Raw genomic sequence first — 24,029 nt, 5'->3', positions numbered from 1 at the left:
AACATCGAAAAGTAAAAGACGTCCTCGTCATCTACAAGGCAGAGGTGTCCAGTGTTTTCGGACACACGCCACATGTAGATGTAGGAGACAATTATGAGTATGACAGCTTTTTCAGCAAAGGCCACGAACCCGCCGTGGCAGCTCCAGTTTGCACGGTCATCGGAGAGAAACAGAAACTGAATGTTGTATATGCGATCTTCAAAGCTATCCATAAAGGCCAACGAGGAGGTTAGCTAGTTTCGCATCACTTCAACCATTCATTTATTCACTCATCACATTTGCATCTCGAAGATAGAATAAATATGAGTCCTAGACCATCCTCTCCATGTAGACAGCTAAAACAGCACAGCCCTCACACCGAGACCAGCTCCGACCAAAATACCCACCCGATAGGGAACGCATCCAACTCCCCGTTGATTCACCTATGACTCAACAATAGGCAACAGTCACGAATTCCTTCACCACAAGAGCTGAAGAACGCCTCGTTTGTCACCCGCCCTATAACTCGAGTAAAGACAGGTATCTCGTCTCTCGGGATTCACCCTACCATTTGACATTCTGGTCTGGCCAATTTGTAAGGCGGCAGCGATGTCACAAGTTAAAGCCACCTCTGATTGACTAATCCGAAGCATGTAACTAACTAACTACTCGTACCCTTGTATGTAGACATCCTCGAAAGCAAGCCACACACAGAATGATGCGGAATATGCGATAAAGGAGTCCAAATCAGAGTCCATACTATAATCCTTAATTGCAAAAATAGATTGTACATCTGCTTTCAAAGGATTAACAAAGCAGAAAGTTAGTCATTTCCGGTCTGGTCGGTCCTGCTCCGTGGGTGCCTGGCGGATTTGTGTCATGAGGCAGACATAATATGCAACGGGAGACAAGAGAGTATAGCTATATTGTATAAATAGTCGGCCTCTTTACATAGTCATTCTCTTTGGATGGATCGCATTCATTCCAGCCTACTGAATACATCTACGAGTTCGCAATCATCTTGACTTGGTCAGTCCTTCCGGTCTTGCGATCCTTCTCTTGGACTCGATTGTCGAAGAATTGGACCTTAGGAGCTAGAACGGTCCTCTCCTCCTCTCTTCGCTAGCCAAACAACGTCAATGGGAAGAGGTGGATACAACGCTCCTGCCCAGTCGACAAAGCCCTCCCACCCGGTTCCCGGTCGCGCCTGTACTGGCGTCTTGCTCGGCTTGCCATCCATGCAAGGGCGTGGCGGATATAACGACGTGCATAGCGACGACCACTAAATAACGCTCGAGAGTCAATTTGAGTCTCTCGATAGATGTTGATCCGGATGAGCTTCTTCTCGGCTATTATGAGTTGGGACCAACGGCGGTGCCTGGGATATGGGCTGTGGGATGGGAATTCGCCACCTCTGGTGGAAGCGAGGCAAAAATATAGATGCAGAAGACTGTCAGATCGACGAATATATTTGCAATTTCACTTTCCAACGCAGAACCTAGAGCAAGCCCCGATGTTAGCCGCAAAGCAACATTATCATAATCACACACGAGAACCTACTTCTCGAATACGACGCCCAAGACATCCTCCACGTCCCCGCTCTCGCCTTTGCCGGTGATCTTGGCGAGAGTGTCGGCGGCGAATCGCAGATGCTCGGCTGCCATAACGACATCAATTTCCGTCTCAATATTTCGATCATCAGCATAGCCGGGAGTTTGGAGCGTTTGGGCTTGGGTAGTCTCGTTCAGGAAATCGTCCAAGTGTTGCATGCATCTCTGTAGATTAGAGCTTTGTCGATGTGTCACTCCCAATGAATCTTCCCAATAGGAAAGATCGTATTGTCCATTCTCATCCCCGTCCATTCTTGCTGGGGATGCAATTTCTTCGAAAGTTGAAATCAAGCCTCGTAGGAATCTTTGCAGGTTCCCCGGATCAGATTGCTCGGACAGAGTCTCTTCCGAGGCCTCGTTGCAGGATATGTCGAATATGCGCTTCTCCGGGACGGCTGGAAACAGTGTCCTTATCTTCGTCCTCAGGTCATGCAGTGACTGGCCGAACCGATCTGCTGCAGGAAGCCGATCGCACTTGTTGATGGCCACAACAATGCATTTCCCAGCTTGTACACAATCGTTGACCGCATCGATTACCTCCTGGTCCACTGATAGTCGGTAAGGCGAGCCATTGGTCCCTTCCTCCAGGGAGATGACCAACACAACCACGTCCGATTCTAGAGCCCTGGCTCTGGCGCGCCGGATACCCTCCTTCTCAACTGCTCCGATGATCGCAGTTCCCTGGCCGGTGGAAGTGCTCTTCTCAGACCGAATCCCAGCCATATCGCCAAGCTTGCAGTACCAGCCGCCGAGATCAACCCCAACGTCCACAATGTCCCGAGTGGTTCCCTCCTCGGTGCTGACAATAGCGGCTTCTTTACCCACAATTCGATTCAGGAGGGAACTCTTGCCTGCATTAGGGGCACCAAGCAGGGCGATCTTGATCCCATTGCGCAGCAGTTCTCCCTTCGACGCATTTTCAATATGCAATCTCAGCTGAGTCTGCAGCGCACGGACCTGTCCTGCTACGGAGCGGACAAAATCCTCAGGAGACTCGTCGAAATACTGATCCTCGGAGAAATCAATCAACGCCTCCAGCTCCCCCCGCGCATATAGTAACTGCTGGCGCCACGATTCGTAGCGTCTCGAAAGAGCGTCACTGGCACCCCGAACAGCAAGGCGCCGCTGCTGTTCCGTATCAGCGGTGAGCGTATCGCCCAATGCTTCGATTTGCGGCAGATCGAGCCGATTGTTCATGAACGCCCTGCGTGTGAATTCGCCCGGTTCCGCATAGCGGACCGTACTCTCCGGCCGATTGCTGCGGGCAATAGCCGCCAGCACCGACTTTACGATAGCCGGCCCACCGTGAAGATGCAGTTCGAGGACGTCCTCGCCTGTGACGGTTTTGGGTCCAGGAAAATACAGTACAAGAGCGCCCGCATCGAGGACTGTGTTGGCGGACGGCTCTTGTGTAGGGTCGTAGAGGGTGCGGACTGCGGCAACGCGCGCGCGAGGGAGAGGTGCACTGGGACAGAGGGCGCGATAGATCTATTCAAACAGTCGAAGAGTAGGTGTCAGTTGCGCTCTGAAATGATTGTCAGCATTGACCTACCTGCACACATGCAGAACCAGAGACTCGTACAACTGCTATGGCTGCTCTACCGGGAGCAGTAGAGAGCGCGTATATCGTCGAATCGGCCTCCAAGGAGAATCGAAAGTTCGAAGATGCACAAAAGTGCCGGCAAGTGTTGGGTAGTCTCCGCTGGGCTTGTCGTGCTAGATCAAGAGAAACTCCATGACTTGGAGCTGCTATGCAAGAATATCGGCTCCATGACGGGCAAATGGTAACAGCCCGCCGTAAACTCCAAAAACCGAATGCTCGCATGCGCAGGCAGGTGAGTGGAAAGTTGTGGTTGGAATTCGAGGGCAAAGAACCGGTGGTGATTCCCGTTTTATCACTCAAATATCACGTGACTATATATATATATATATATATATATATATGTCCATTGGTTGGAACAATGGCTACTATTTACAGCATCTGCGAGCTAAACAGACCATCCTATAATGCTTAGAGAGTCTTGAGTGTATAGCCGGCCTAATTGTCAAGTGGTTCAGGGTTTAGGACTTTGCTCGTGAATTGAGTGGCTCCGTTGATCGATCTATTGATTTAGCGCAATAGACCACGTAGGTAAATGTGAAAACTTCAGGGACAAACATATGCATGGGGGAATATTCAACGACACGACACCTGCGTCACTTCGTCACGCCTGCGCACCGAAAGACGCCGAGCCATACGCCGGACAGCCGACGCTTCAAGATCCACCGCCAATGAGATACAACAAGGGCCAAGTAGTCGTGCCAGTACAATGAAAGCACGAACCGCCGAAGGAACGCGCGAAGAGACGGTCAGAAAATGAAGGAAGCTATGTACAGAGATGGAATAAAAAAAAAAGAAAGCTTGGATAGATATGCAGAGAAGGGAGCAAAAGTGAAGAAGATGCCGAAATATGGATGACGGGTAGTTGGGATGATGTACTCTCAATTCATGAATCAAAGCAAATCACAGGGAAGGTATGCTCGGGAACAAAGTCTAGAAAAAGAGATGGCCGTGCAGCTAATGTTGATTGAAATGATAGAAAGAGGGCTGCAATGATCAAAGAAAAAGCTGAAGACGAGTAACAGTGGGGATATTATACACTGAGGGACATAGGGAGATGTTTCCCTTCGACATCAGTAAGTCTATCAATCAAACATTATATTATGAGAGTTCGGTGATTTTGTTTTGGCCGAGCGACCAGTAATCATGGGTATCAGATCAAGCCGACTGCTCTGTTGGCTGATGCTTTGGCGAGCCATCGAGGGATTTTTCGTTACCGGGCGATCCGTGATGCTCATCTGCATTGGGCGAAACGACAATAGAGCGAGTTTGAGGAGGTTGTGAAGTCCCATTCTCATCATTTGAAGGACTAGCCATGCCGGGTTCACTCAGTGCTGAGACTTCGGTACTGGGCGGTGGTGTTGCGGGCTCTGGGACACTCGACAAGGTCGATCCGTCAGCGCTGTCCTTGCTGGCAGTTCCTCCATTCCTCCTTCTCAGTCTGCGTTTCCGACGTTCCTCCTCGGCGCTCTCTCTTCTCCGTCGAGCACGCTCTCCGTTGTTATCCAAGTTATCCCTGAGACCTTGCAGCATGCTCGCAGCGCGGTCTGCAACGTCTTCGCTCTCCGACACCTGCAGCTCTTTCGTCGGAGTGTCTACGTCAGTCTCTTGAGCTGGCGGGCTCAGAAGGCCGGTCTCAATGGTGTTAGCGTCATTGCCGCCCACGGGAGTGGCACTATTATTGTTCGCCTGCGTTTCACCATTTGCGGGCTCAGATCCAGTGAGGTCCGGGATCTTCTGACCTGAAGCAATGCGGACTTGGTGACGTTCCTTCAACCTGGCGCGCCGACGACGATCGCGTTGGTCTCTAGCTTGAGGAGCTGCAGCTCTTAATTTCTCCAAAAGCGAGTCCATGGCACCACTGGTGGCAGGAGACACCGGTGCATCGCCTGCACCAGAACTGTTGGCAAGGCCGGCGTTGACACGTTTGCGGGCGAGAGAAGCCTCTGTACGCTTTCTGGCTTCTTCGAGGGCAATGTTCTTCTCTTTCGATTTCTAGGAATGAATTAGCCGTGTTTTTTCATCGTCACAACGAACGGACACAGAAACTCACCTTCCACTCCACCAAGAACGAAGCCAGCTTCGCAAAGAAGTCCCGCCGAGCTCCTTCATCTGTATTGTCTTCTCCATAGAAGACCATGATGTCGTCGTACGTCTTGACCATCTCCTCCAGATACAGCTGCATTTGCTCCGCCTTTCTTCTGGCATCTTTCATACTTCGCTGGACGATTTGACTCACGCGGTCCTGTGGATGGAACTTCTTGGGATCGCTTAGATTGCCAGCATCGAGGCTTGCTTGCACGTTTTTGATATTATCAATGTACTTCTTAGCATCTGCCCGCAACTGATCGACGTTGATCTTCTGGACTCCGATGACGCCACCAATCTCATCAACGAAACCTTCCCACTCGGGGTACTGATTGCGGACAATACGCTCAACGAGATCTGCGAAAGTTGTCTCATTCTTATCATCCTTGACCATGCCAAGGCGAGCGAGCGAGCTCAACTTGAAACCTTGAGCCTGCTTGTTGGCGTCGTTCATGAAGTTACCGATATCCAGGATCAGTCCAAGAACATTCATCAAGGAGACTGAGTCTCTCAGGCTCTCACTGACTCTCACGACCTCGCGGATTTTCGTCGAGAGATGCTCATAATCCGGCTCGAAGGATCGTGTCAGTGCAAGAGCCCTCATTCTTGCTTTCCAGTAATGATTCAGCTCAAACGCAGTGTAGAGGTAGATCTGGTCTTCCCGTGTAAGCTCGGTTGGATCTTGCTCCCGCTCAGAACTAGCAGCATCAGGTCCCGTCCAATCCTTGCTGTAAGGCGCCATTAGCTTGGAGACATTCTCAGGTATCGTGCACATGTCCTCTCGCTGCAAAAAGTCCATGACCACCATATTGTCCAGAATTTCTGGATCGCAATGGATAATCATACGGACGACATCATCGATAGGATACTGCGAAAACTTGGCCAATGCGATCTGGAAGGTCTTCGACAAGTCGTTTGAGATGATCTGTTTCTTGTCTTTGCGCTGTTTCGCACCGGAGCCGGCCCCAAAGATCTTGGTCTCCTTCGCCATGAATAACCTCTCGACTTCGTCCAAGACACCCTTCTTCGCCAACTCGCTGTACTTCTGTTCCTTCGCTTGAGGAGTGGGATCGCGAATAGCCCATACTGTTACCTGTGGAGTATCGACCTTGTCCCAATGAAGAGCCTTGAGTTTCTTCTTAGGTCTAATAGATGACAAGACGGCAGTTGGGTGAGAAGGCGCTGATTGCGAAGCAATGTAGTTGGATCGCCAGCCTCCGCCAACACCAGGGGGCGGAGGTGGTGGGGGTGCTCCAAACCGACCTGGCGGGGGCGGAGGGGGTGGAGGCATTCCTCCAGCAAAGCCAGGAGGGGGTGGAGGAGGCGGCGGAGGCGGAACTCCCAAACCCTTGGCACCCGGCGGCGGCGGCGGAGGTGGTGGAGGTGGTGGAGGCGGCGGAATGCCTACCGCACCACCTGGAGGAGGTGGCGGGGGTGGGGGAGGTGGAGGAGGGGGAGGTGCAGGCACGGATACAGGTTTCTCTTCGGGCTTTTCAGTCTCATCCTCGGGCTTGACTTCTTCAACCTGACCGACCCGAGCTTCTTCAGTCTCAAGCTGAGTTGGTTGAGCATTAAACTCGTCGGTTTCGGCATCTTCAGCGTCAATCTTTGGAACTTTAGAAGCAATCTCCCCCAGCAAATCAGACGCTTGCTCCGGATCCATTCGGGGTCTTCCAAAGTTGACGAGAAGTGGCCCATCCTGGTGTGATGGCCTCTCTTGACCGTTGGCAACATCCATCTCCGGAACATGGCTTCTTTTGCGATGAACAGAACCCAGAGCACTAGTTTCCAAGTTTCGACGAGCTTGTTCCTGAAAGTCCTCAGGGTCAGGTTCGCCGTCCATCTGCTCCCGTAGCTCGCGCAGTCGATCAGAAGGTCCATGTTGGCCCCAAACTTTGCCCTCCAGCTTGAATTGCGTCTTCGTCCGCTCAAGCTGTTTCTCCAACCGCTCCAACAGTCTTTCCCGGTCCAGGATACCCCTCATGTGCGATGGATCGGTCTCGGCCAGATTATTCTTCTTGGCATTCGATGCAGCGATATCCTGAGCGTCCCGGAGCATCAGATAGAGCTCTCTGGTTTCCAGTTCATTCCGCTGCAGCTCCTGAGCACGCAGCCGCTGGACATCGGCAAGCTCCGCCTTGAGTGCGTCGTTCTGCCTAGTCTGAAGCTCAATGATGCTCGTTTGTTCATCGATCTGCTTCTGCAGCTTCTTCACGAGACCATCCGCCCCCATCTCCACTTGCGCCTTCATCTCGTCCCGTTCCGCAATTGCGGCCTCCGCGATCTGCCGCGCCTCAAGGGACTCGTCATATGCTCGCCTTGCCTCTGCATCAGTATGGAGCCTGTCCAGGAGACTTTGTACTGTAAAAGTTAACCCTTGCCGAAAATCCAGATCAGGTAGTCTCCGGTCCATGGCAACGTAGCTGAGCATGGCATCGACAAGCTGGAACATTCGAAGGCCGTCCTCCCCCGAGTTCTCGCGTATGAGAAGCATGTGCTGCATAGCGGAAAGGAAGTAATCATAGGCACGAGTCCCATTGAGTCTGGTTAGAATGGCATCAGTGATTTGCAGGGGATCGCTCATGTCCTTCACCTCGCCCTCGATGCTATCCTTCATACTGCTACTCTCTCGCTGAAGGAGATCCTCGTAGTCAATGGCCTCATTTTCTCTGAACCGCTCGATCTGCTTATCAATCACTTCGTATTGGAAGCCTTCCATCTTCGTCAAGAGACGCTTGATGCCACAGGAGATGAACTGGGCCCGGATGTGGCATCGCAATTGTAGGTCATTTTCCGGCGCATCCACCAACATGTTGATGAGCATCATGGTTGAAACTGCATACTCCATAAGCAGATTCTCCATGCCAATGCCACCGCTACGATACTCCTCGCTGGCACCAACTAAGCTGCCCATTTTGCCCCGGCCATCGATCGTTACCTCCACGATTCGCATCCAGGCGTCAAAGCGGCCAGTTTCACCGTGCTGATTTTTGACGTGATCCATGGCCTGCAGCACCTTCTGATGGCCCTCCCCTTCCGCCCAGTGACATAGGAAGGTCAGGACCTCACTGACCAATTTCCTTGTGTTCAGCCGCGGAGATAATAGCGAGCTGACAAGAGCAATAATGACCTGTTGATGACCGATTGCGTCGTCCGCGCCATATTTGTTGTTCATAAGAGCCTTGAGACACTTGACAATATCGTACTCTCTATCCAAGTCTCGATCGCCTGTTGGTGGTGCGGGGACAGGGCCCGAAGCTTTCCTGCGATTGATCTTGGAGAGCACATTGGTCAAAGCGATTTGACCTTGTGCTTCGACAAAGGCTCTGACCCAACTGTCATCTTATTAGCGGGAGACAGAATGCTGCAAGTCCGTTGCAAGAAACTTACTTGATGGGTTGCGTTCGCAGACTGACACTCAAGCTGGCCAATTGCTTTGACGTGATACTGTCATCCATGACCTTCTTCACATACCACTCCGGGCTCCCTTCTTCATCAGCTCGCTCGAGAATGCCGGCTGGACCATCATGGCCGTGTGTTTGCCTTGCATTCTGCCTCCGCTTCTGTTCACCCTGCAGTTCTGTCAAGCGGTCCTGATGTACTAGCGTCCACTTCTTGGATGCGGGATACGCCAGCATCTGCCGCTTGGCCTGCTCTGGAAGATTCTGCCAACCTCGCTTTTGCATCAAGTCAAGGAACAGTTGGTCCACTACGCGATCGTCCCTGGGTCGCGTGAGATACTGCTCGGGATTGAGGACCGGTGCAGCAGAATGGGTAGCCAGCTGAGCAGCTTGCCATGCCGCTTGTGCGGTGGAGAACCGATTGGAGTTGCCGCTGCTTGGGAATAGAGTTCCACGGTCACCCGAATGCGATGTTGTGAGCGTTCGTGCTGAGCCGTCCGAAGAGATATAACTTGAACCCCTTGTGTTGGAAGAGAGAGACGAATGGATGCTGGTTTGATCAAAGGACATCCGTGACGTCGATGATGAATCCACGGTGGATGAGGAATTATGACTGAACCCAGCGTTAGTGGCTGAACTTCCTGGTCTTGCCCACTGCTGATGCCTCGCGCTCTTGTCCCCTGCAGTACTCCCGACCATAGACACATTGGACGCATGCGGTGGGGGACGAGGCCCCGTAGGATGGGAAAAGGCGTTGTTTTCTCGTAGTCCTGTCGGGTTCCATGCTGGGTATTGATGAAAATCACCGCCTCCCTTGGCAAGGTGATTTGGCGACGGCTCCTTTCGTGGTGATGTCTCCGCCCTGGACAGATAATCTACCGGGATCGGAGACCTAGTATCGGTAGTAAGGCTCTCATAGGGAATGGATGTTATAACACCGGCGGTCATCGAGATTCCGCTTGGATCGAAATCATGCGAGTAATCCACAGATTGGACGGATGATCGTTTCGAGTGCCGGGACGAACGGGATCCCGTAGCATTTCCTGGAGGCGCGAGATTCTCCGACCCTCCATAACCCTCATACCGATCATCTACCGGCTTCTCCTTATGCAGCTTCCTCCCGAAAAATCCTTTGCCAGCCGAGGTTTGTCTCGATTTGTCGGATGCAGACGTGGTGGTTGGCATCTTGACGGGCGTCGCTGGGGAGATGCAAGGCGCAGCATGAGCGTTGTCCACAACTAGAAGATCTAAAACAGAAGCGTTGTTGCTGACAAGGTTGTTCCCAGAGATCAACGAACCCCGTTGCTGTCAAACCTGCGCAAGGGCGTCAATGACACCCAACTCAAATCCAATAAGCCGTAGTTGGGACTCCTGACTAGCAGTTGAATACCCGCTGCGGAGCAGCGCTAGAACAGGAGGGGGGAGGGCGCCGAATAGTAACACTTTAGATCCTCCCTCTACTCCGTACTTCCGGACTGAATGCGTAAAATACGCAACACCACAAGCGAGGGGTACTGGTCTCCCAAAAAGGGTGTGATCGCTTGTCTTGCTTCTGCGGGCACTAGGATGATGCTAGAAACGTCGTTTGCTTGTCAGGGTTAAAGCGCGGGCATTACTCGTTTAGGGGTGTGAGAGGCGGCTCTAGAACGCAGTAGGGGGCCGCTTACTCACGTGACTATCCTCTTTGTTCAGGAGATCAAGTCACGTGTCATCATCCGCATTAGTCTGTAGCATGCACGACACAGAGCAGGCTGTAAGAATAATCGTCAGCAGGTGTGGGCTACTGGGCGCCTGAAGGGAATTTACAGGAGATTTAGTCGCATTGTCTTATCATTGTGTGACGCGTGCATGATGGCTTCTTGTTGATCAGAGACCCGTCACCGTCATTACTCCTGAGCCTATACCGAGGCTGTTGCCTATAGGTGTAGACGCAACTCAAGCCACTACGTTAAACCACGGTCAAGATGGGCTCCATGTCAAGTCTGGCTAAGGTAAGTTTCAACGCTGCCATATTCTGACGGGGTTGATTCTAATAATCTGTTCGTGCTCAGACCCTTCTTATACCCGCCGTAATCTCCCTGGCGCTGTATCTCCTCCTCTCATTCCTCATTGTCCCATTCTTCCGTCGCTATCATCAACGCTACTCACAATATCTTCCGCTGCAAGCCATTTCTGCGCATACTTTGTCATTGCGAGATCGTATAGCCGATGCTGTCATGCGCTTCTTCCTGCCATCGGCGTGGCGGCGGCAGACCGACGCACAGCACGATAACATTAGCATATTTGACGAGGAGGGGGAAATCATGGTCGGGATGGATATGGATCCTTCTCGGAGGGAAGCGCTTGAACGACGGCGCGATACGGCAGACGCAAGTAGCCGACTCAGCCGAGACCTCGAGCAGGGGTTCATGGACGATAGCGATGATGACGAGGATGATCAGGGCCATTCAAGGGTCGGCCGATGATTTGTGTCATCGACTATTTGTTTGTCTTGAAGTTACAGCTGGCGTTTGGGTATATGAATATTAGACAGCGGCATGAAGACTGCAGTTTATTCTTCAGATACTGTCGCATGGATCTGATGGATGTCGTCGAGAACTTTCCAGCTTTCCAAAGTTAACATGTAGCAGAACTCGTCAAATGTTTGATGGACAGTAGATGCCCTAGTGACCTGTCCAGCAGACGTATACCTGCCCCGAATACCGTGGCAATATCGGTTCAAGAAGGCTGGCTAGAGTACAGACCAAACGATGCCAGATGTGTGACGAATGCTGACTCCACAACACTAGTTTTATCGCTTACGCGTAGGACTTTGCACCTCGTTCGGACATTGTATCATTTAATGGCATTGTTAGTCCTATTGACCAATGCCCGAATCTTCATTTCGATTGTCCAAAGCAATAGTCGACCCGGTAGTTTCTCGCAAGACACACATGGTCAACGGGGCGTCGTAGTTTATGCATGGAACAGAATGTATTCTCCATTGGCCTTGATACTCACATATATTTGCATGTATAATTGTACTTCAACCGGGGTTGATAACTTGAGTGCCACGCAGTCCACTATGGCCTTGAGCCCTAGCTTTCAGATCAAGGTGATTTGAGGAAAGTCCAGTTCTTGAAACAAAATTGATCCGTTCTTGACTATGGTGAGGATAACAGATCAGGCCTGTATTGGAATGTTGACATCATCATCATGGTCCCAAGAGAGCAAGATTGCGCCTACAGGTTAAGCAACTCTAAAAGGGTTAAGCTTTAGCTGATCGACGGTCCCCACCAGCTAGTCCCAAGCCAAACTATGTAGGAGCATGCCAACTTGACCAGCACCGAACAGTGGGGATACTGCACTGCCCCAAGGATCGCTGGGCATCGGTCTTGGGTGTCAAGCAATTAAGCGCATACTTGGCTTGGTAGCTCGTTCATAACACTACAATCAGCTAATCTTCCATTTCGAACCATACAGTATTTGAGAGTAAGAACCGAGTTTGAACTCGCCCCGTACCCAAAGGATTGAAGAAAAGATATATGCCATTTAGGTATCATAAGATGGAGTAAGTCACTCAAAAGGATGACCGGAACCGAAAGAAATGTGTAAGAATAAATACATTCAGTCATTCGCTTCATAAAGTGATTGTGACGTTTACTTCTGTCTCTGGCCGTAAGCCTTGGTGACGTAGTCACCGTCCTTGACGATGAGATCCTCGGGTTTGTAGTCGTGGCGACCGGAGAAGTAGCTTTCGAGGATGGCCTTGGTACCCTGGGCGTAACGGATCTGGGCGTCGATTGAGGTACCGGACATGTGAGGAACCATGGCGTTACCACCGCCCCAAGGGCCCTGGACGTACCGAAGAGGGTGGTCCTTGGGGGCAGGCTGAGGGAACCAGACATCACCACCGTAACCGCGGAGGTGGCCGGACTTGACGGCCTCGGCAACGTCCTCCTTGACAACAATAGCACCACGGGCAGTGTTGACGAGCCAAGAGCCTAGAGAGAGACAGTTAGCGGATATGGCGTTCGCAAGTGGAAAACTGGATAGCCAAAACCCACCCTTCTTCATCTTGGAGATGAGTTCCTTGTTGAAGAGCCCGCGAGTGCTCTCGTGCAGAGGGCAGTTGATCGTGACAACATCGCACTGGGCGAGCATCTCCTCGAGGTTCTCAACACGACGGCAGCCAATCTCCTTCTCAACCTCGGGCCGAAGGGGCTGGTAGTCGTAGTAGAGCAGCTCCTTGCAGTCGAAGGGCTTGAGACGACGGAGCACCCGTTCACCGATACGCCCAACAGCAACGGTTCCGACGACCTTGTTCTCGAGGTCAAACTCGTTCTTGGCGACGGCAGCAACATCCCATTCACCGTTGCGGATCTGCTCGTGGGCAGGGACGAAGTTGCGAACCAGTGCCAGAATGGTCATGACAACGTGCTCGGCGACAGAGACGACATTGCAGCCAGTGACTTCGGCGACAGTGATACCGCCGTTGGTCTTGTTGGCGGCATTAAGGTCGACATGGTCGGAACCAACACCGGCAGTGACGGCGAGCTTCAACTTCTTGGCCTTGGCCAAGCGCTCTGCGGTGAGATAACCCGGGTGGAAACTACAGAAGGTCAGTAATTGCGCTCCAGTGTGAAGGACTCCAGATGGGACACGAACGGGGTGGTGATGATGACTTCGGCGTCGACAAGCTCCTTGTCAAAAGTGGAGTTCTCGCCGTCCTTGTCAGAGGTGGTGACCAGAGTGTGACCCTGCTCCTCGATCCACTTTCTCAAGCCAAGCTCATTCTCGGTGGTACCAAGAAGGCCAGGCTGCTGTTTGGCGTGCTCACCGCCCTATTTTCATCATCAATCAGATTCCCGGCCTTGGTCATATCGGGAGCAGAAAGATGTTGTTGCGGGTACTTACGTCATAGAGGACCATAAGAACCTTGCCCTGTAGATTGGCCGAGGCTGTCAGCGTTCGTGCACCAGAGATGGAACCTCCCAGCGACGCAGCCCGGAATGGACTACTGCTGGTGGGAGACAAGGTTCCTTTGGTAGAAAGAAAAGAAGTGGCAGGCCGCCGCAGGTGACGGGACAAAGAACGGATTAATACCATTTTGATCTGAAGTTGATCGAGTTGGATAGGAAGACAAAGGATGATTGAGTGGTGAACCTAGGATTGAGGAGGGAGTCAGTACTCTATTTAAATCATCATTGACTTTAGGTCAATGGATATCGGGACTTAGATTCCATGATGCAAGGAGGGGGAAGAGCCGGATGGCAGTGGAAGGTGGGGAATCATCCTCTTCTAATTATGGCTATCCAGATAGAACGGTAGACTGAAGAGGGAAGAATGAGGAGAGGGTGTGACCTTTCAAGAAACTTACCCGATTCGGTCAAGTTAAGGAATGAGCAAAGATGATGATGATGATGATGATGCTAATGAAGATATTGATACAGAGAAAAGGAGCATTCAGAACTAGAGGGACGTGGCCTCAAATATATAGATCTCTCTGGGTCCTCCATTAGACCGATTCCTATGGCAAACAGACTGGTGTAGACGGCCCCTCTCCAATTCTCAAAACACCAGTGCTACATCTATGCATGGCAGGACCAGATTACCACACAGTAACAATCAATGCATGCGGCACTGTCTGTCTATTGGGGATGAGCGGAACTCCACCAGCCAGTGGGCCGTGCCAGAGCAACCTGGTTCACTCCAACGGTAACAGGGAAGACCACCTTTGGGAAAAAACAGACGGATCGACGGAATGCATGGGAAAGTGGGTGGGATGATCGATTATTGGGTCTCTCCGCATGCGGGACGACAACAAAGACTGTGCGAGTGAGTGGTTGGAGTTGGAGAGAGCTTTCACAGTTGGCACTACTCGACTAACTTAGGAGCATTATCCTAGTACCATGTAATGATTCTTATCTGGAATATGCACGTAATACTGTCACCAAGTATCCTAATTCCTAAGGTGCGACCAAGGTGACTCGATATCCTACGGCAATGCGGGGTTCTACAACGTACAATGACACACTTTTCGGATTGCTCTGGTTATTATAGACATCAATCCAGCGATTCTTACCTGTATATCCTTGCATAGCAGCGCAGAAAAAGCGTGCCTTGACCTCTTAGTGAGGGGTTTGGCAGACAAGAGAAATCCTGAATCCCAGCCTCATGCAACAGACGGCCTTAGGAGGGTGATCATACATTATCCACAACATAGCCTTCAAGAGTACACATTAATCGCGGCTTACTCTCGGCCTTAACGATGTCGGTACATGCCTACCTCTACAGGTACCCCTCTGCTCATCCTAACAAACGGATACGGGATGCCCTCAATAACCATCTCCCAGTTAAGCTGAGGGGATTGGCATGGCGCTATTCCCAGTTGAGATAGGTGTGCAACCCCTCATCACGTCCAGTATCTCCCCTCATGAGGAGAAAACCCCTCATACCCCGCACGGCCTCGTCAAATTTCATAGAGCTATAGAGTACCTTCTGGGTGCTGAGTCCACATCAAGTCAACCTACCCAAATCTGACTCGAGAATTTACCGCTCGAACGGATGAAACAATGTCTGTCAAAGAGCATCCAAATCATTCCGCAAAGTACCCTTGAAGTTGGTGTCTCAAAAAAAAAAAAGCCCCATTGCAATGCACTTCTTCCGTAATCTTAGCTCTCAACCAAGCTCGGCCCACTTGTCGGAGATCGTCAACGCGAAGGATGATGCAAGTAGCTATAATACTCTCATCCGAGATATTCCCAGGTTTCATCCGAGTCTACAGATCTTCTCAATCAAGCAATGGGCCTCAGAGGTGAGATTGAGGGTATGATCCTGAATGACATTAAACTAGGCCATCACAGGACAGCTCCGCGATCATGAGGGGAACGCCGCCGCCAACTCCACTCGACCACGCAACCTGCAAGAGACATGCGCAAGTGCGGAACACGGGTGCATGAGCAATTGTTTCGACTTGTCAGTCCCGGTTATTGTCGCTGAACCAGAAAAAAAGCATCAGGAAAGTTCGGAATTCGTTGTATGAGGGATTTGGTTCCAAGATTGCGGCGTTTGTGAGATGAATCTACTATAATTCTAATGCACAATGACAAGGTCTATACTACATAGGTATCCATGGGCAATCTTCGGAGCAATTACAGCAGCATGCCAGTTTAGAAGACAATATTGACCAATTTGCCTCCTTTGACAACCACTACTCGTCTCCGCTTTTCCCAGTCGTTCTTCTCGCGCAACCAGACGCGGCCCTCGTCCGTTTCCAAAATTCGACTGATAATCCAGTCTTGTTCATCAGTGACTGCGCCGGAATCACTGGAGTCCGCAGATGTTGTGGGTGACAATCGTCGAGGAATAGTCACCGTGAAGCGTAGCTTTCCATTGATCTGAACAGCTACAATCTGACCCCCGCGCGCGGATAGAACATCAGCCTGCTCGGAGGTCAAAAGGGGAGAAGGCCACGCGCAGTCGAAGATATCTGGGACACGGGCTCCGGTGTTCGCATTCTGGTCAATGAGTGTATCATTAAGAACCTCCCAACATTCAGAGGCCAAGGCTGGGGCCACAGGAGCGAGAAGCCGGACAAGTGAGGAGACACAAAGGTACAAAACCTGGGGAGATGTTGGGTTTGACGATGTCAATGTGTTCGTCAACTTGGTCAGGTCGGAGATGACGGTGTTCAGACCATACGGGTTGTTTTCTATGCAGTTGGTCACAGATACGATGGTCTGATGGGTGTGCAGAAGACCCTCAGCGTCACTATCACCAAGACCCTGCAATAGGGAAGGAAGCTTGGAGGTTGCGTAGGGAGATTTCTGCAGATCATTCTGCGAAACTGTAAACGATGCCGAAGCCAGGCTTTGCTTGGCATCCAGCACAAGCTTCCAGAGCCGACCAAACCAACGCTCAATGCCTACAATCTTCGTGTCATCCCACTCAAGTACTTCGCTGACAGGCGCGGAAAAAAGAACATGTGCACGGGTGGCATCGGCACCATACTGTAGCGCGCAAGACGTGGGATCCACACCGTTGTGTTTGCTCTTAGACATCTTTTCAAAAGAGATATTTGGGGCGACTTGGGTGCCCTTGATGAGCGGCTTGTTCGGATTGGAAAGATCGACTTCCGAGGGGAGTAGGAATCGACCAGTGGACGGCTCAGTATACGTCTTTCCGTGGACCATACCCTGGGTCAGGACTGTCTTGAACGGTTCAGAAGGCCCCAAGCCATCGCCACTGCGAGCAATCTCCGGAAACAACTCCGTCTGAGAAAGAAATTTGTAGATAAATCGAGCATACAGCAAGTGCAGGATAGCGTGCTCGACGCCGCCAATGTAAATATCGACCTGTCGTGCTGTTGAAGGAGAAAACGGCTGCTCCTTGTTGTGGGCGTCTGGAAAGCGGAGATAGTACCAGGAGGAGTCAACGAAAGTATCCATAGTGTCTGTGTCACGCTTTGCAGGCCCGCTGCAACTTGGGCATTTTGTGTTGACCCAATCCTGCGACGACTCAAGCGGATTGCCCTTTTTCCCTTTGAGCCAGTCACCCTCAATCTTGGGTAGTCGGACGGGAAGCTGGTCTTCCGGCACAGGCACGGGCCCACAACTCTCGCAGTGAATGATGGGAATGGGAGCTCCCCAGTAGCGCTGCCTACTGATAAGCCAGTCCCTAAGTCTCCACTGCTCAACGAAATCACCATGGCCGACTCCTTTGAGGTCGGTAACGATCTGCTTCTTAGCTTCACGGGAGTGGAGGCCCTGGTATTTCCAGCATCTCGAGGTAAGGATACCTTCTTGGGTAAATGCTTTCATGTCGTTTGGACGTGTGACAGTCCCTGTGCTGTCGTTGTTTGGGTTAGACAAGTGTTCTGGTTCGATAACGACTGGTATTGAATCGGAATTTGTGTTCTCTTTGAAGAACGCCAAGTCTCTAGAGTCGTGACCTGGAACTCCTATAACGGCACCCTCACCGTAGTCACTGAGGACATAAGGGGCCACGAAGATAGGCAATCTCCTCGCAATGTGAGGACTTTCCTTGTCAATGATATGCAACGGGTTTGAAGCAGTCACATTGGCCAGCTTATAACCCACCTTGGAGTCTGGTGGAAGCGAAGCTGCTTCATCGAGAAATTTCCGCAAGGCTGCATCCTTCTCTGCAGCCTCAAGGACAATGGGGTGGTTCAAAGAGAGAGCGAGGTATTCAACTCCGTACAAGGTATCTGGGCGTGTGGTAAAAACATTGACATGTAGATTGGCATCACCGCTCGCGTCAACAGCTACCGGGAATTTGATTTTCGCACCGTATGACTTGCCCAGCCAGTTGCGCTGCATAGTCAATACCCGCTCAGGCCAAGCCCCGGTTAAGGAGTCCAGATCCTTCAGTAACATTTCTTTGAAATCTGTGATTCGGAAGAACCATTGTTTTAGCTTCAACTTTTCAACCTTTGCCCCTGAGCGCCATGAAAAACCATTGGAATCAACCTGGAGGAGTTAGCCTGAAGAGAATCTATCTCAAAGCGTAACAGTCACACCTGCTCGTTCGCAAGCACCGTCTTATCAACCGGATCGTAATTAACGAGCGCCTCCGCCTGATAGGCAAGACCTTTCCGATACAGCATCAGGAATATCCGCTGAGTATGTTCGTAAAACTCGGGCGAGCACGTCGCCAATTCCTAAAGCCCGCACCGCAGCTGGTCAACGAGAGTCAACTAGTCCGATTGAGACGTATGCCAGACATACCCGATCCCAGTCAAAAGACGTCGATATGCTGCGTAACTGCTCCTTCATCTTCGCGATATTCTGCTTCGTCCACTCGGCCGGGTCAATCCCGCGTTCGATCGCCGCATTCTCGGCCGGTAACCCGAACGCATCCCAACCCATCGGATGGAGAACCTCATGCCCTCGCATACGATAGAACCTCGCCAATACATCGGAGATCGTGTAAACCCGTAAATGACCCATATGTAATGTCCCAGAGGGGTAGGGAAACATGGAGAGGATGTACGACTTTGGTCTGTCGCCCCGATTTTCTTTGTTCGCGTCGTCGGGCAAGGACCGCGGCCCCTCCGCGTGCCACTTCTCCTGCCATTTTCTATCAATTGCTAGCAGGTCGAGTTTCCTGGATATCGAAGTCGCTGACGTTGTCGCAAGTCTCATAAAATTGCTCAAGACCGGGCGGACAGCACATCTCCATCGGCCTTGTATGAAGACGGTCGGCCTGCATCGTAGTCGGGATATGGAATACATGATCGCTGTTTGACCATCGTATACTGCAGGGCAATTGATCATTCGGCCATTGAGGCAAATTGTATCTGGCAATGGAGCTGAGATCGAAGCATGACCCAGTGTCTCATCGCTGAAAGTCTGGACACTTTGTACTCCGACGATGATTTTCGGCTTCGGCAAGTTCACACCCCAAACTGGATTAGTGCCAAGCTAGCTGGTTTGGGACGGACTACCTTGCAAATGAGGCAATCAGCTTGTATTCGTTGATCAGTTGCATAAAAGGAAGCCTATCCATTTGATCCAGACAATTTTGGCGATATAGAACGCCGAATGGGCAATTCTTGATCTATCTAGCATCTCAATATACCCGTGTGATCTTACTGGAGAATCTATATCCTGTACAACTCTATACTCGTAGTATATCACCATTCCGATCAATCCCACCCCGGAAATGATCGAGTACCACTCTTCCACTCATTACAGTCTCATCTATAATGCCCTGGACATGCTTGGGTTCAACCCGTCCATACCAAATACCCTTACCCGCCAGCGGATGAGGGGAGCCGCCTGCCTTCATTCCGGGAGGAATGTACACAATCACATTTCCAGCATATTTGTGACCACCGACATGACTGATCAGTCCAATCTTAGCATGCTCGGGGCTGTCAGTAGGATTACCGTCCGCTCCGGCTGGTGAGAAACCCCGCGCACCTAAGACGCGGCTGAACTCCTTTTCAAGCACAGGTGCCATGACTCCGCAGCGCATGTCACGGCCACCATGACCGCATATCAGTACAACAGGAGAGTACTGGATGTCGACGGCACCTGGGAAACTGGACTCAAGTTCGGACTTGCGGGTTAGTTCCGCCCTCTTGGATTCGGGGAGGGAATCTTGCATAGGATTTAGCTGTGCCGGGAGAAGAAAGGCTTGGACGAACGTTGCGAGATTTGTCGGCGCATTCTGCTCCTCGGAGACGTTTATTGAGATTGAAGGAATGTATTTGAATCTTGGAAAAAGAAAGGCCGAGGCGGTAGAAGTGGAGGACGAAGACGGAAAGGATGAGTTCGAAACCAAGACGTTATTGAACGGCTGCGGAATCACTCTTTGTCAGCGCCTGTAGAAAAGCAGCAAGCGAAACTTACATCTGCATAGCGCCCACCACGGCCCATCAATTTCTTCAAGCCTCTCACTAGCTCTCCCCAGCTCTGACCCTTGCCATCGTCCTCAATGCGACTCTCCCAATCTCTCTGGCCAGTGCAGATGACGACCTGCTGGGTGTATGCTGCCATTGTTCCGTTCAATGGCTGATCAAAGTCGATTGGGAGCCCTTTGGGCATAGCTGGTGTAGCAGGACATGAGCAGGATGGCTCTGGGCATTTCTCAGCCACAGGAAAAGGCGGTTGTATATTGAGACGCGCACGTATATTTGAGCGGGAAATGCGGGAAGAGAAGAACCGAGCTGCTGGTGTGGTCTTGCCGCACCCACGCATGAGTGAGCGGCAATTCGTTAATCGCGGTGTCATAAAGTATGCTGGTTTTTAGATTATGCGCGAGGGTTTAATTGTAGAGGTACCTGAGAACTTTGCAAATAAATCAGGGGATTATGACCTGATTATTAGGCAAACCGATCTACACAAGTGTGTCCGAGGCGGACTCGGAGATAACGGAGATTTCTTGTCTGCTCAGCCTGGCTTCTAGGTAGACAAAGCACATTGAATATTCCTTTCGATTCTCCTACAAACGTATAAATAGAAGCATATTAGGTACTCATCGTTATCATTATAAAACTGCCATGCTGTGGTAGCACGCTTCATACAAAGGTAATGTCAACATTACTCAACAGATATTTACTTGCTCGTGTTATCGTAATGTGGCACAGTGAGACAAAGCATTAACATCACATATGGGGGGAAATATCAAGGAAGGAGAAATAAAAAGCTAATATTCAATATCCTGATGTATGTTCTCAAGGCGGAGAAGTGCAGAGAAACCATGCGATCACTTGGACCCTCCTGTAAACGTAGCAAGCGCATTTGGCGAGTCGCTTAGCGGCCATAGAGCGTAATAGAAGGCAATCGCCCCTGATACAAGGAGTACATAGTACCCAACTGTCCAGCCCAGGCCCAGTTTACCATAGGCGGCGTGTGCGTCCTTCACATCGGCGTCTTCTTTGGCTTTACCCACGGGCGGTCCGATGGGGACACTAGCCTCGACCCTTCCCCACAGTCGGGGAAGCCCGCACCAGTTGCAGAAGCTGTGCGCGACAATGACTGCTAGCAAAGATCCCGTTCGAAGATACAGGAAGGTGGCATACCAACCGAAGATGGTAGTGTAGCCAAACTGGAACACTGATCGAAACAATGCTGCAAAGATCGAAGTATCTGGATGTGTCAAGCGGAACTCATAAAAATGGTGCACATGTGCGATTCCAAAATAAAGAGGCGCCACAAAAACAATGTGGCCCGGAGTGTCCTTCGCTAGGAGATGGAGAGGCACAATGGCAGACCGAAACATAATCTCCTCGGTAACGGGACCCTGCATGTTTTGTAAGTTACAGTTGCGATGAGTTCCTGCACTTGAGTTCTACTCACGGCGACGTAATTTCGCCATCCAATCCAACCATGGAGAGTCTCGGAGATTCTGCTTCCTTTGAGCCAGTCCTTCCATTCCCCTTCGGCAATGCCACGCTCAAAAAGGGGACCCGTAAACAGGATAGCTGTCAGAAGCCAGGCCCGGCAGATGTCCCAGAGGTTGATAGGCCACCACCCTACAAGCCTCACAGCTTCTGGGATTGAAGCATGGTTCTTAGCTACGATCAGCCATAGAACTGCAAGAGTGCCCAGGGAACAAGACCAGGACACCGCTCTGATTCTTGCTCGAATCACAGAGGGAGCATCTCGACTGAGCGTCTGGGAGGGGCGCGTAGTCGGCGATATGTAGAATGGTGCCACGTAGAGTAAAGTTAGGAGTACCTGTAGTGGGAGTTAGTTGCACGCTTGTATAGACCATGAAATTCACCATGAAGTTCACGATGAGCATCCATCTTTTGTGTTCCCCGGCAATCACCTCTTATACTGGAATGAATTACACTGCTCATTTACTTGGGAAATGCAGGAGGAATGAAAGCGCTAGGACCGGCGATACATACCGAGAAGAAAGCGGCTGTGTGGATCGAAATGACAGGCTCGTCTAGTGTGGGAAGGTTAGAGACCAGCATGCAAATGCTGCAAAGGAGAGATTACCATGAGTTTTAGTATAAAACGTTCGAAGACGCGCCAGAAGTCCGACAGGAGCCATATCACTTAAGGAAGTGGTAAGGTTGTATCGGACTTATGCCTGATCTGCAAAAGTGTTGGGGATATCCACGTGCAAAGTAAACACGCAAGAGGGAAACAGGGCTGGCAATCAGAGATTACACAAGGTTCGACCTTTCAGCGAAAATAGAAAAAACGATTGATGATTATCCTGAGACTGTAGGTGCTGAAATGTGATGCATCAGGCCAGCTTTACAACAAGCTTGGATGTCAAGCGTGAAGCGACTGCCCATCAAAGAGAAAGCAAGATAGAAACAGGGTGAGGAGTTTCGTGCCTGATTTCAGAGGCATCCACTATTATTGTCTGACACCCACAATATATAACCGAATCGGGAATGCTGGAACTTCTTCCCCGCTATCCAGCTTCTAGACCTTGACACACTGTACGGAGTACGGAGATGTTGCTCCTGAACTCCGCATCATCTAGTTGGGTCCTTTTTGTCCAGTTTCTACTCTGGATTTGGATGGCTGCAGTTGGATTAAGCCACTTCAAAGAGTCAAAGGGTGGTAACTCGAGGAAACTAAATTGTTAGACAAGATCCACTCGTGAGTTGGCAGCCTTCACTGCATGGGACTAAATTAGTCGCTTCGAGAGTGTCATTTTGTCTTCTGAAAAAGCCCCCTTATTGGACCTTTATCATCGTGAGAATGATCGAATTGCTCATTCCCCTGCCAATCAAACTGCTTGATTTTATAGATTCTCAAATCGTTGGGGCCGAAGGAAAATCGAAGTGTCTTGAACGATTACTATGGATACTGAAGTGTTAACTAGATCCACCCATGGTTCATTTCGTGGCTTTCTGGTTAATCTCATCTTGAGTCCTCGAAGTTCGAGAACTGGAAAGCCAGATCGGCTCCGTGAACTTCCCCCATAATTTCGACCGCGGCAAGTCTACAACATATTATTGCCATCGTGGAAGCTCAGACATGATGAGTGTCTCTCGTGTACAAGGAAGGCCACAGACTTACAGGTGGATGTCCTGCGCGTGCATACCCTACTCATGCTTTCTTGGAGCAGGTGGTACTCCGTACCTTGCATATATTTGCAGCCATTACTCTGTATAGAGTAATTCCATGGAGGACCGTGGAAGCTGATCATATCTGCAACCTGCAAATGCTCAAAGTCCAGCAGTTCCAGTCTCCTAGAGTAATGTTCTCGACGGCTCCCCTTATCCGACCCCTATCGTCGCACTCTTGGTCCGTGTCCAACCTCTACACCGAATAGGGATCATCACCGAGCGAAATGAGTCTCAGATCGTCTAATATCCAGCAAGTGAAACAATGATTCGTGCTTGTTCCTTATAATTTTACCTGAGGATCATGACGATGAGGATTATTATTAGATTTTGATGATCCGTTACCGCTCACCTGGTTCAAGCTGACTACTTACGGAGTACCCTGAGACGAACTAGCCGCGAACCTCTTTAGTCTCCTCTATCCTTGGGGAAATTTGTGCAGTCCTCTGGTTCCAGGCGTCTATAATCACCCTAGTCGACATTACGACTAGCACTAGAGTATTGTATACCAATTCCGTGTACTCCGGAGTACTTTTCCCATGGTGGACAAAACATGACAACTATCTTTGTCCAAAAAAAGGCGAGCTGTTGTTACAAAGATCATCCCTGCTTCGCTTTCTTTTCATTTCCACCAACCAATTGGATGGTTTCAGAGCACTGCTTTTAAAGCGTGCAGCTGCATATTCCTGGCAAGAAAAGGCAGCAAACGAAAGGTCAATTTGTGTCCGTAATCTGCCCGCTTGGCTGCCACAGCCCCCTTCAGTGTCTCCACAGGTCCGAAATGACTTACGGCCTGTGGCTACTCC

At 50.7% G+C, this 24,029-nt stretch overlaps 7 protein-coding genes across 7 annotated transcripts; 1 reads left to right on the top strand and 6 right to left on the bottom strand.

The window, feature by feature from the left end:
• Nucleotides 1–783: 783 nt before the first annotated feature.
• AFUA_6G04950 (tRNA modification GTPase) lies at nt 784–3,445 on the bottom strand. Its single transcript, XM_742490.2, has 3 exons — nt 3,142–3,445; nt 1,540–3,077; nt 784–1,477 (listed from the first exon to the last, which is right to left on the bottom strand). Exons 1-3 carry the CDS (start codon nt 3,412–3,414, stop codon nt 1,459–1,461), a joined length of 1,830 nt encoding a protein of 609 aa, XP_747583.2. The 5' UTR covers nt 3,415–3,445; the 3' UTR covers nt 784–1,458.
• A 114-nt stretch (nt 3,446–3,559) lies between these two features.
• AFUA_6G04940 (formin sepA) lies at nt 3,560–10,316 on the bottom strand. The gene is made up of 3 exons (XM_742491.2): nt 8,668–10,316; nt 5,243–8,612; nt 3,560–5,184 (listed from the first exon to the last, which is right to left on the bottom strand). Exons 1-3 carry the CDS (start codon nt 9,861–9,863, stop codon nt 4,348–4,350), a joined length of 5,403 nt encoding a protein of 1,800 aa, XP_747584.1. The 5' UTR covers nt 9,864–10,316; the 3' UTR covers nt 3,560–4,347.
• Nucleotides 10,317–10,385: 69 nt separating this feature from the next.
• AFUA_6G04930 (uncharacterized protein) lies at nt 10,386–11,494 on the top strand. The gene is made up of 2 exons (XM_742492.2): nt 10,386–10,669; nt 10,730–11,494. Exons 1-2 carry the CDS (start codon nt 10,643–10,645, stop codon nt 11,141–11,143), a joined length of 441 nt encoding a protein of 146 aa, XP_747585.1. The 5' UTR covers nt 10,386–10,642; the 3' UTR covers nt 11,144–11,494.
• A 127-nt stretch (nt 11,495–11,621) lies between these two features.
• Nucleotides 11,622–14,338, bottom strand: fdh (formate dehydrogenase (NAD+) FDH1). The gene is made up of 5 exons (XM_742493.2): nt 14,038–14,338; nt 13,575–13,823; nt 13,326–13,501; nt 12,725–13,269; nt 11,622–12,661 (listed from the first exon to the last, which is right to left on the bottom strand). Exons 2-5 carry the CDS (start codon nt 13,764–13,766, stop codon nt 12,318–12,320), a joined length of 1,257 nt encoding a protein of 418 aa, XP_747586.1. The 5' UTR covers nt 13,767–13,823; nt 14,038–14,338; the 3' UTR covers nt 11,622–12,317.
• Nucleotides 14,339–14,535: 197 nt separating this feature from the next.
• AFUA_6G04910 (leucine--tRNA ligase NAM2) lies at nt 14,536–19,045 on the bottom strand. The gene is made up of 3 exons (XM_742494.3): nt 18,407–19,045; nt 18,199–18,339; nt 14,536–18,148 (listed from the first exon to the last, which is right to left on the bottom strand). The coding sequence occupies exons 1-3, from the start codon at nt 18,953–18,955 to the stop codon at nt 15,830–15,832; spliced, it is 3,009 nt and encodes a 1,002-aa protein (XP_747587.3). The 5' UTR covers nt 18,956–19,045; the 3' UTR covers nt 14,536–15,829.
• Nucleotides 19,046–19,094: 49 nt separating this feature from the next.
• AFUA_6G04900 (sucrase/ferredoxin-like domain-containing protein) lies at nt 19,095–20,516 on the bottom strand. The gene is made up of 2 exons (XM_742495.3): nt 20,036–20,516; nt 19,095–19,982 (listed from the first exon to the last, which is right to left on the bottom strand). Exons 1-2 carry the CDS (start codon nt 20,414–20,416, stop codon nt 19,299–19,301), a joined length of 1,065 nt encoding a protein of 354 aa, XP_747588.2. The 5' UTR covers nt 20,417–20,516; the 3' UTR covers nt 19,095–19,298.
• Nucleotides 20,517–20,704: 188 nt separating this feature from the next.
• Nucleotides 20,705–24,022, bottom strand: AFUA_6G04890 (CAAX prenyl protease RCE1). Its single transcript, XM_077804981.1, has 4 exons — nt 22,136–24,022; nt 22,042–22,082; nt 21,485–21,865; nt 20,705–21,428 (listed from the first exon to the last, which is right to left on the bottom strand). The coding sequence occupies exons 1-4, from the start codon at nt 22,188–22,190 to the stop codon at nt 20,892–20,894; spliced, it is 1,014 nt and encodes a 337-aa protein (XP_077661115.1). The 5' UTR covers nt 22,191–24,022; the 3' UTR covers nt 20,705–20,891.
• Nucleotides 24,023–24,029: the final 7 nt, after the last annotated feature.

The sequence above is a fragment of the Aspergillus fumigatus genome, chromosome 6 (assembly GCF_000002655.1).
Source record: "Aspergillus fumigatus Af293 chromosome 6, whole genome shotgun sequence".
Taxonomy (NCBI): Eukaryota; Fungi; Ascomycota; class Eurotiomycetes; order Eurotiales; family Aspergillaceae; genus Aspergillus; species Aspergillus fumigatus.
The sequence above is the reverse complement of the archived record's forward strand: the minus strand, read 5'-3'. Positions and strand labels throughout refer to the sequence as shown.

Excerpts from the sequence above, each read along its gene's own strand:
- AFUA_6G04950 (XM_742490.2), bottom strand. The coding sequence starts at position 3,414 with ATGCGAGCATTCGGTTTTTGGAGTTTACGGCGGGCTGTTACCATTTGC. Across the intron at positions 3,078-3,141 it reads CTGGTTCTGCATGTGTGCAG|ATCTATCGCGCCCTCTGTCC; the intron begins GTAGGTCAATGC and ends CTGTTTGAATAG.
- AFUA_6G04940 (XM_742491.2), bottom strand. The coding sequence starts at position 9,863 with ATGCCAACCACCACGTCTGCATCCGACAAATCGAGACAAACCTCGGCT. Across the intron at positions 8,613-8,667 it reads CTGCGAACGCAACCCATCAA|TTGGGTCAGAGCCTTTGTCG; the intron begins GTAAGTTTCTTG and ends ATAAGATGACAG. Across the intron at positions 5,185-5,242 it reads CGTTCTTGGTGGAGTGGAAG|AAATCGAAAGAGAAGAACAT; the intron begins GTGAGTTTCTGT and ends ATTCATTCCTAG.
- AFUA_6G04930 (XM_742492.2), top strand. The coding sequence starts at position 10,643 with ATGGGCTCCATGTCAAGTCTGGCTAAG. Across the intron at positions 10,670-10,729 it reads CCATGTCAAGTCTGGCTAAG|ACCCTTCTTATACCCGCCGT; the intron begins GTAAGTTTCAAC and ends GTTCGTGCTCAG.
- fdh (XM_742493.2), bottom strand. The coding sequence starts at position 13,766 with ATGGTATTAATCCGTTCTTTGTCCCGTCACCTGCGGCGGCCTGCCACT. Across the intron at positions 13,270-13,325 it reads GAAGTCATCATCACCACCCC|TTTCCACCCGGGTTATCTCA; the intron begins GTTCGTGTCCCA and ends GACCTTCTGTAG. Across the intron at positions 12,662-12,724 it reads CATCTCCAAGATGAAGAAGG|GCTCTTGGCTCGTCAACACT; the intron begins GTGGGTTTTGGC and ends GTCTCTCTCTAG.
- AFUA_6G04910 (XM_742494.3), bottom strand. The coding sequence starts at position 18,955 with ATGATCAATTGCCCTGCAGTATACGATGGTCAAACAGCGATCATGTAT. Across the intron at positions 18,340-18,406 it reads CGTCTTTTGACTGGGATCGG|GAATTGGCGACGTGCTCGCC; the intron begins GTATGTCTGGCA and ends TGCGGGCTTTAG. Across the intron at positions 18,149-18,198 it reads CGGTGCTTGCGAACGAGCAG|GTTGATTCCAATGGTTTTTC; the intron begins GTGTGACTGTTA and ends TAACTCCTCCAG.
- AFUA_6G04900 (XM_742495.3), bottom strand. The coding sequence starts at position 20,416 with ATGACACCGCGATTAACGAATTGCCGCTCACTCATGCGTGGGTGCGGC. Across the intron at positions 19,983-20,035 it reads GTGGTGGGCGCTATGCAGAT|CCGTTCAATAACGTCTTGGT; the intron begins GTAAGTTTCGCT and ends GTGATTCCGCAG.
- AFUA_6G04890 (XM_077804981.1), bottom strand. The coding sequence starts at position 22,190 with ATGGCTCCTGTCGGACTTCTGGCGCGTCTTCGAACGTTTTATACTAAA. Across the intron at positions 21,866-22,041 it reads ACACAGCCGCTTTCTTCTCG|GTACTCCTAACTTTACTCTA; the intron begins GTATGTATCGCC and ends CTCCCACTACAG. Across the intron at positions 21,429-21,484 it reads GATGGCGAAATTACGTCGCC|GGTCCCGTTACCGAGGAGAT; the intron begins GTGAGTAGAACT and ends CAAAACATGCAG.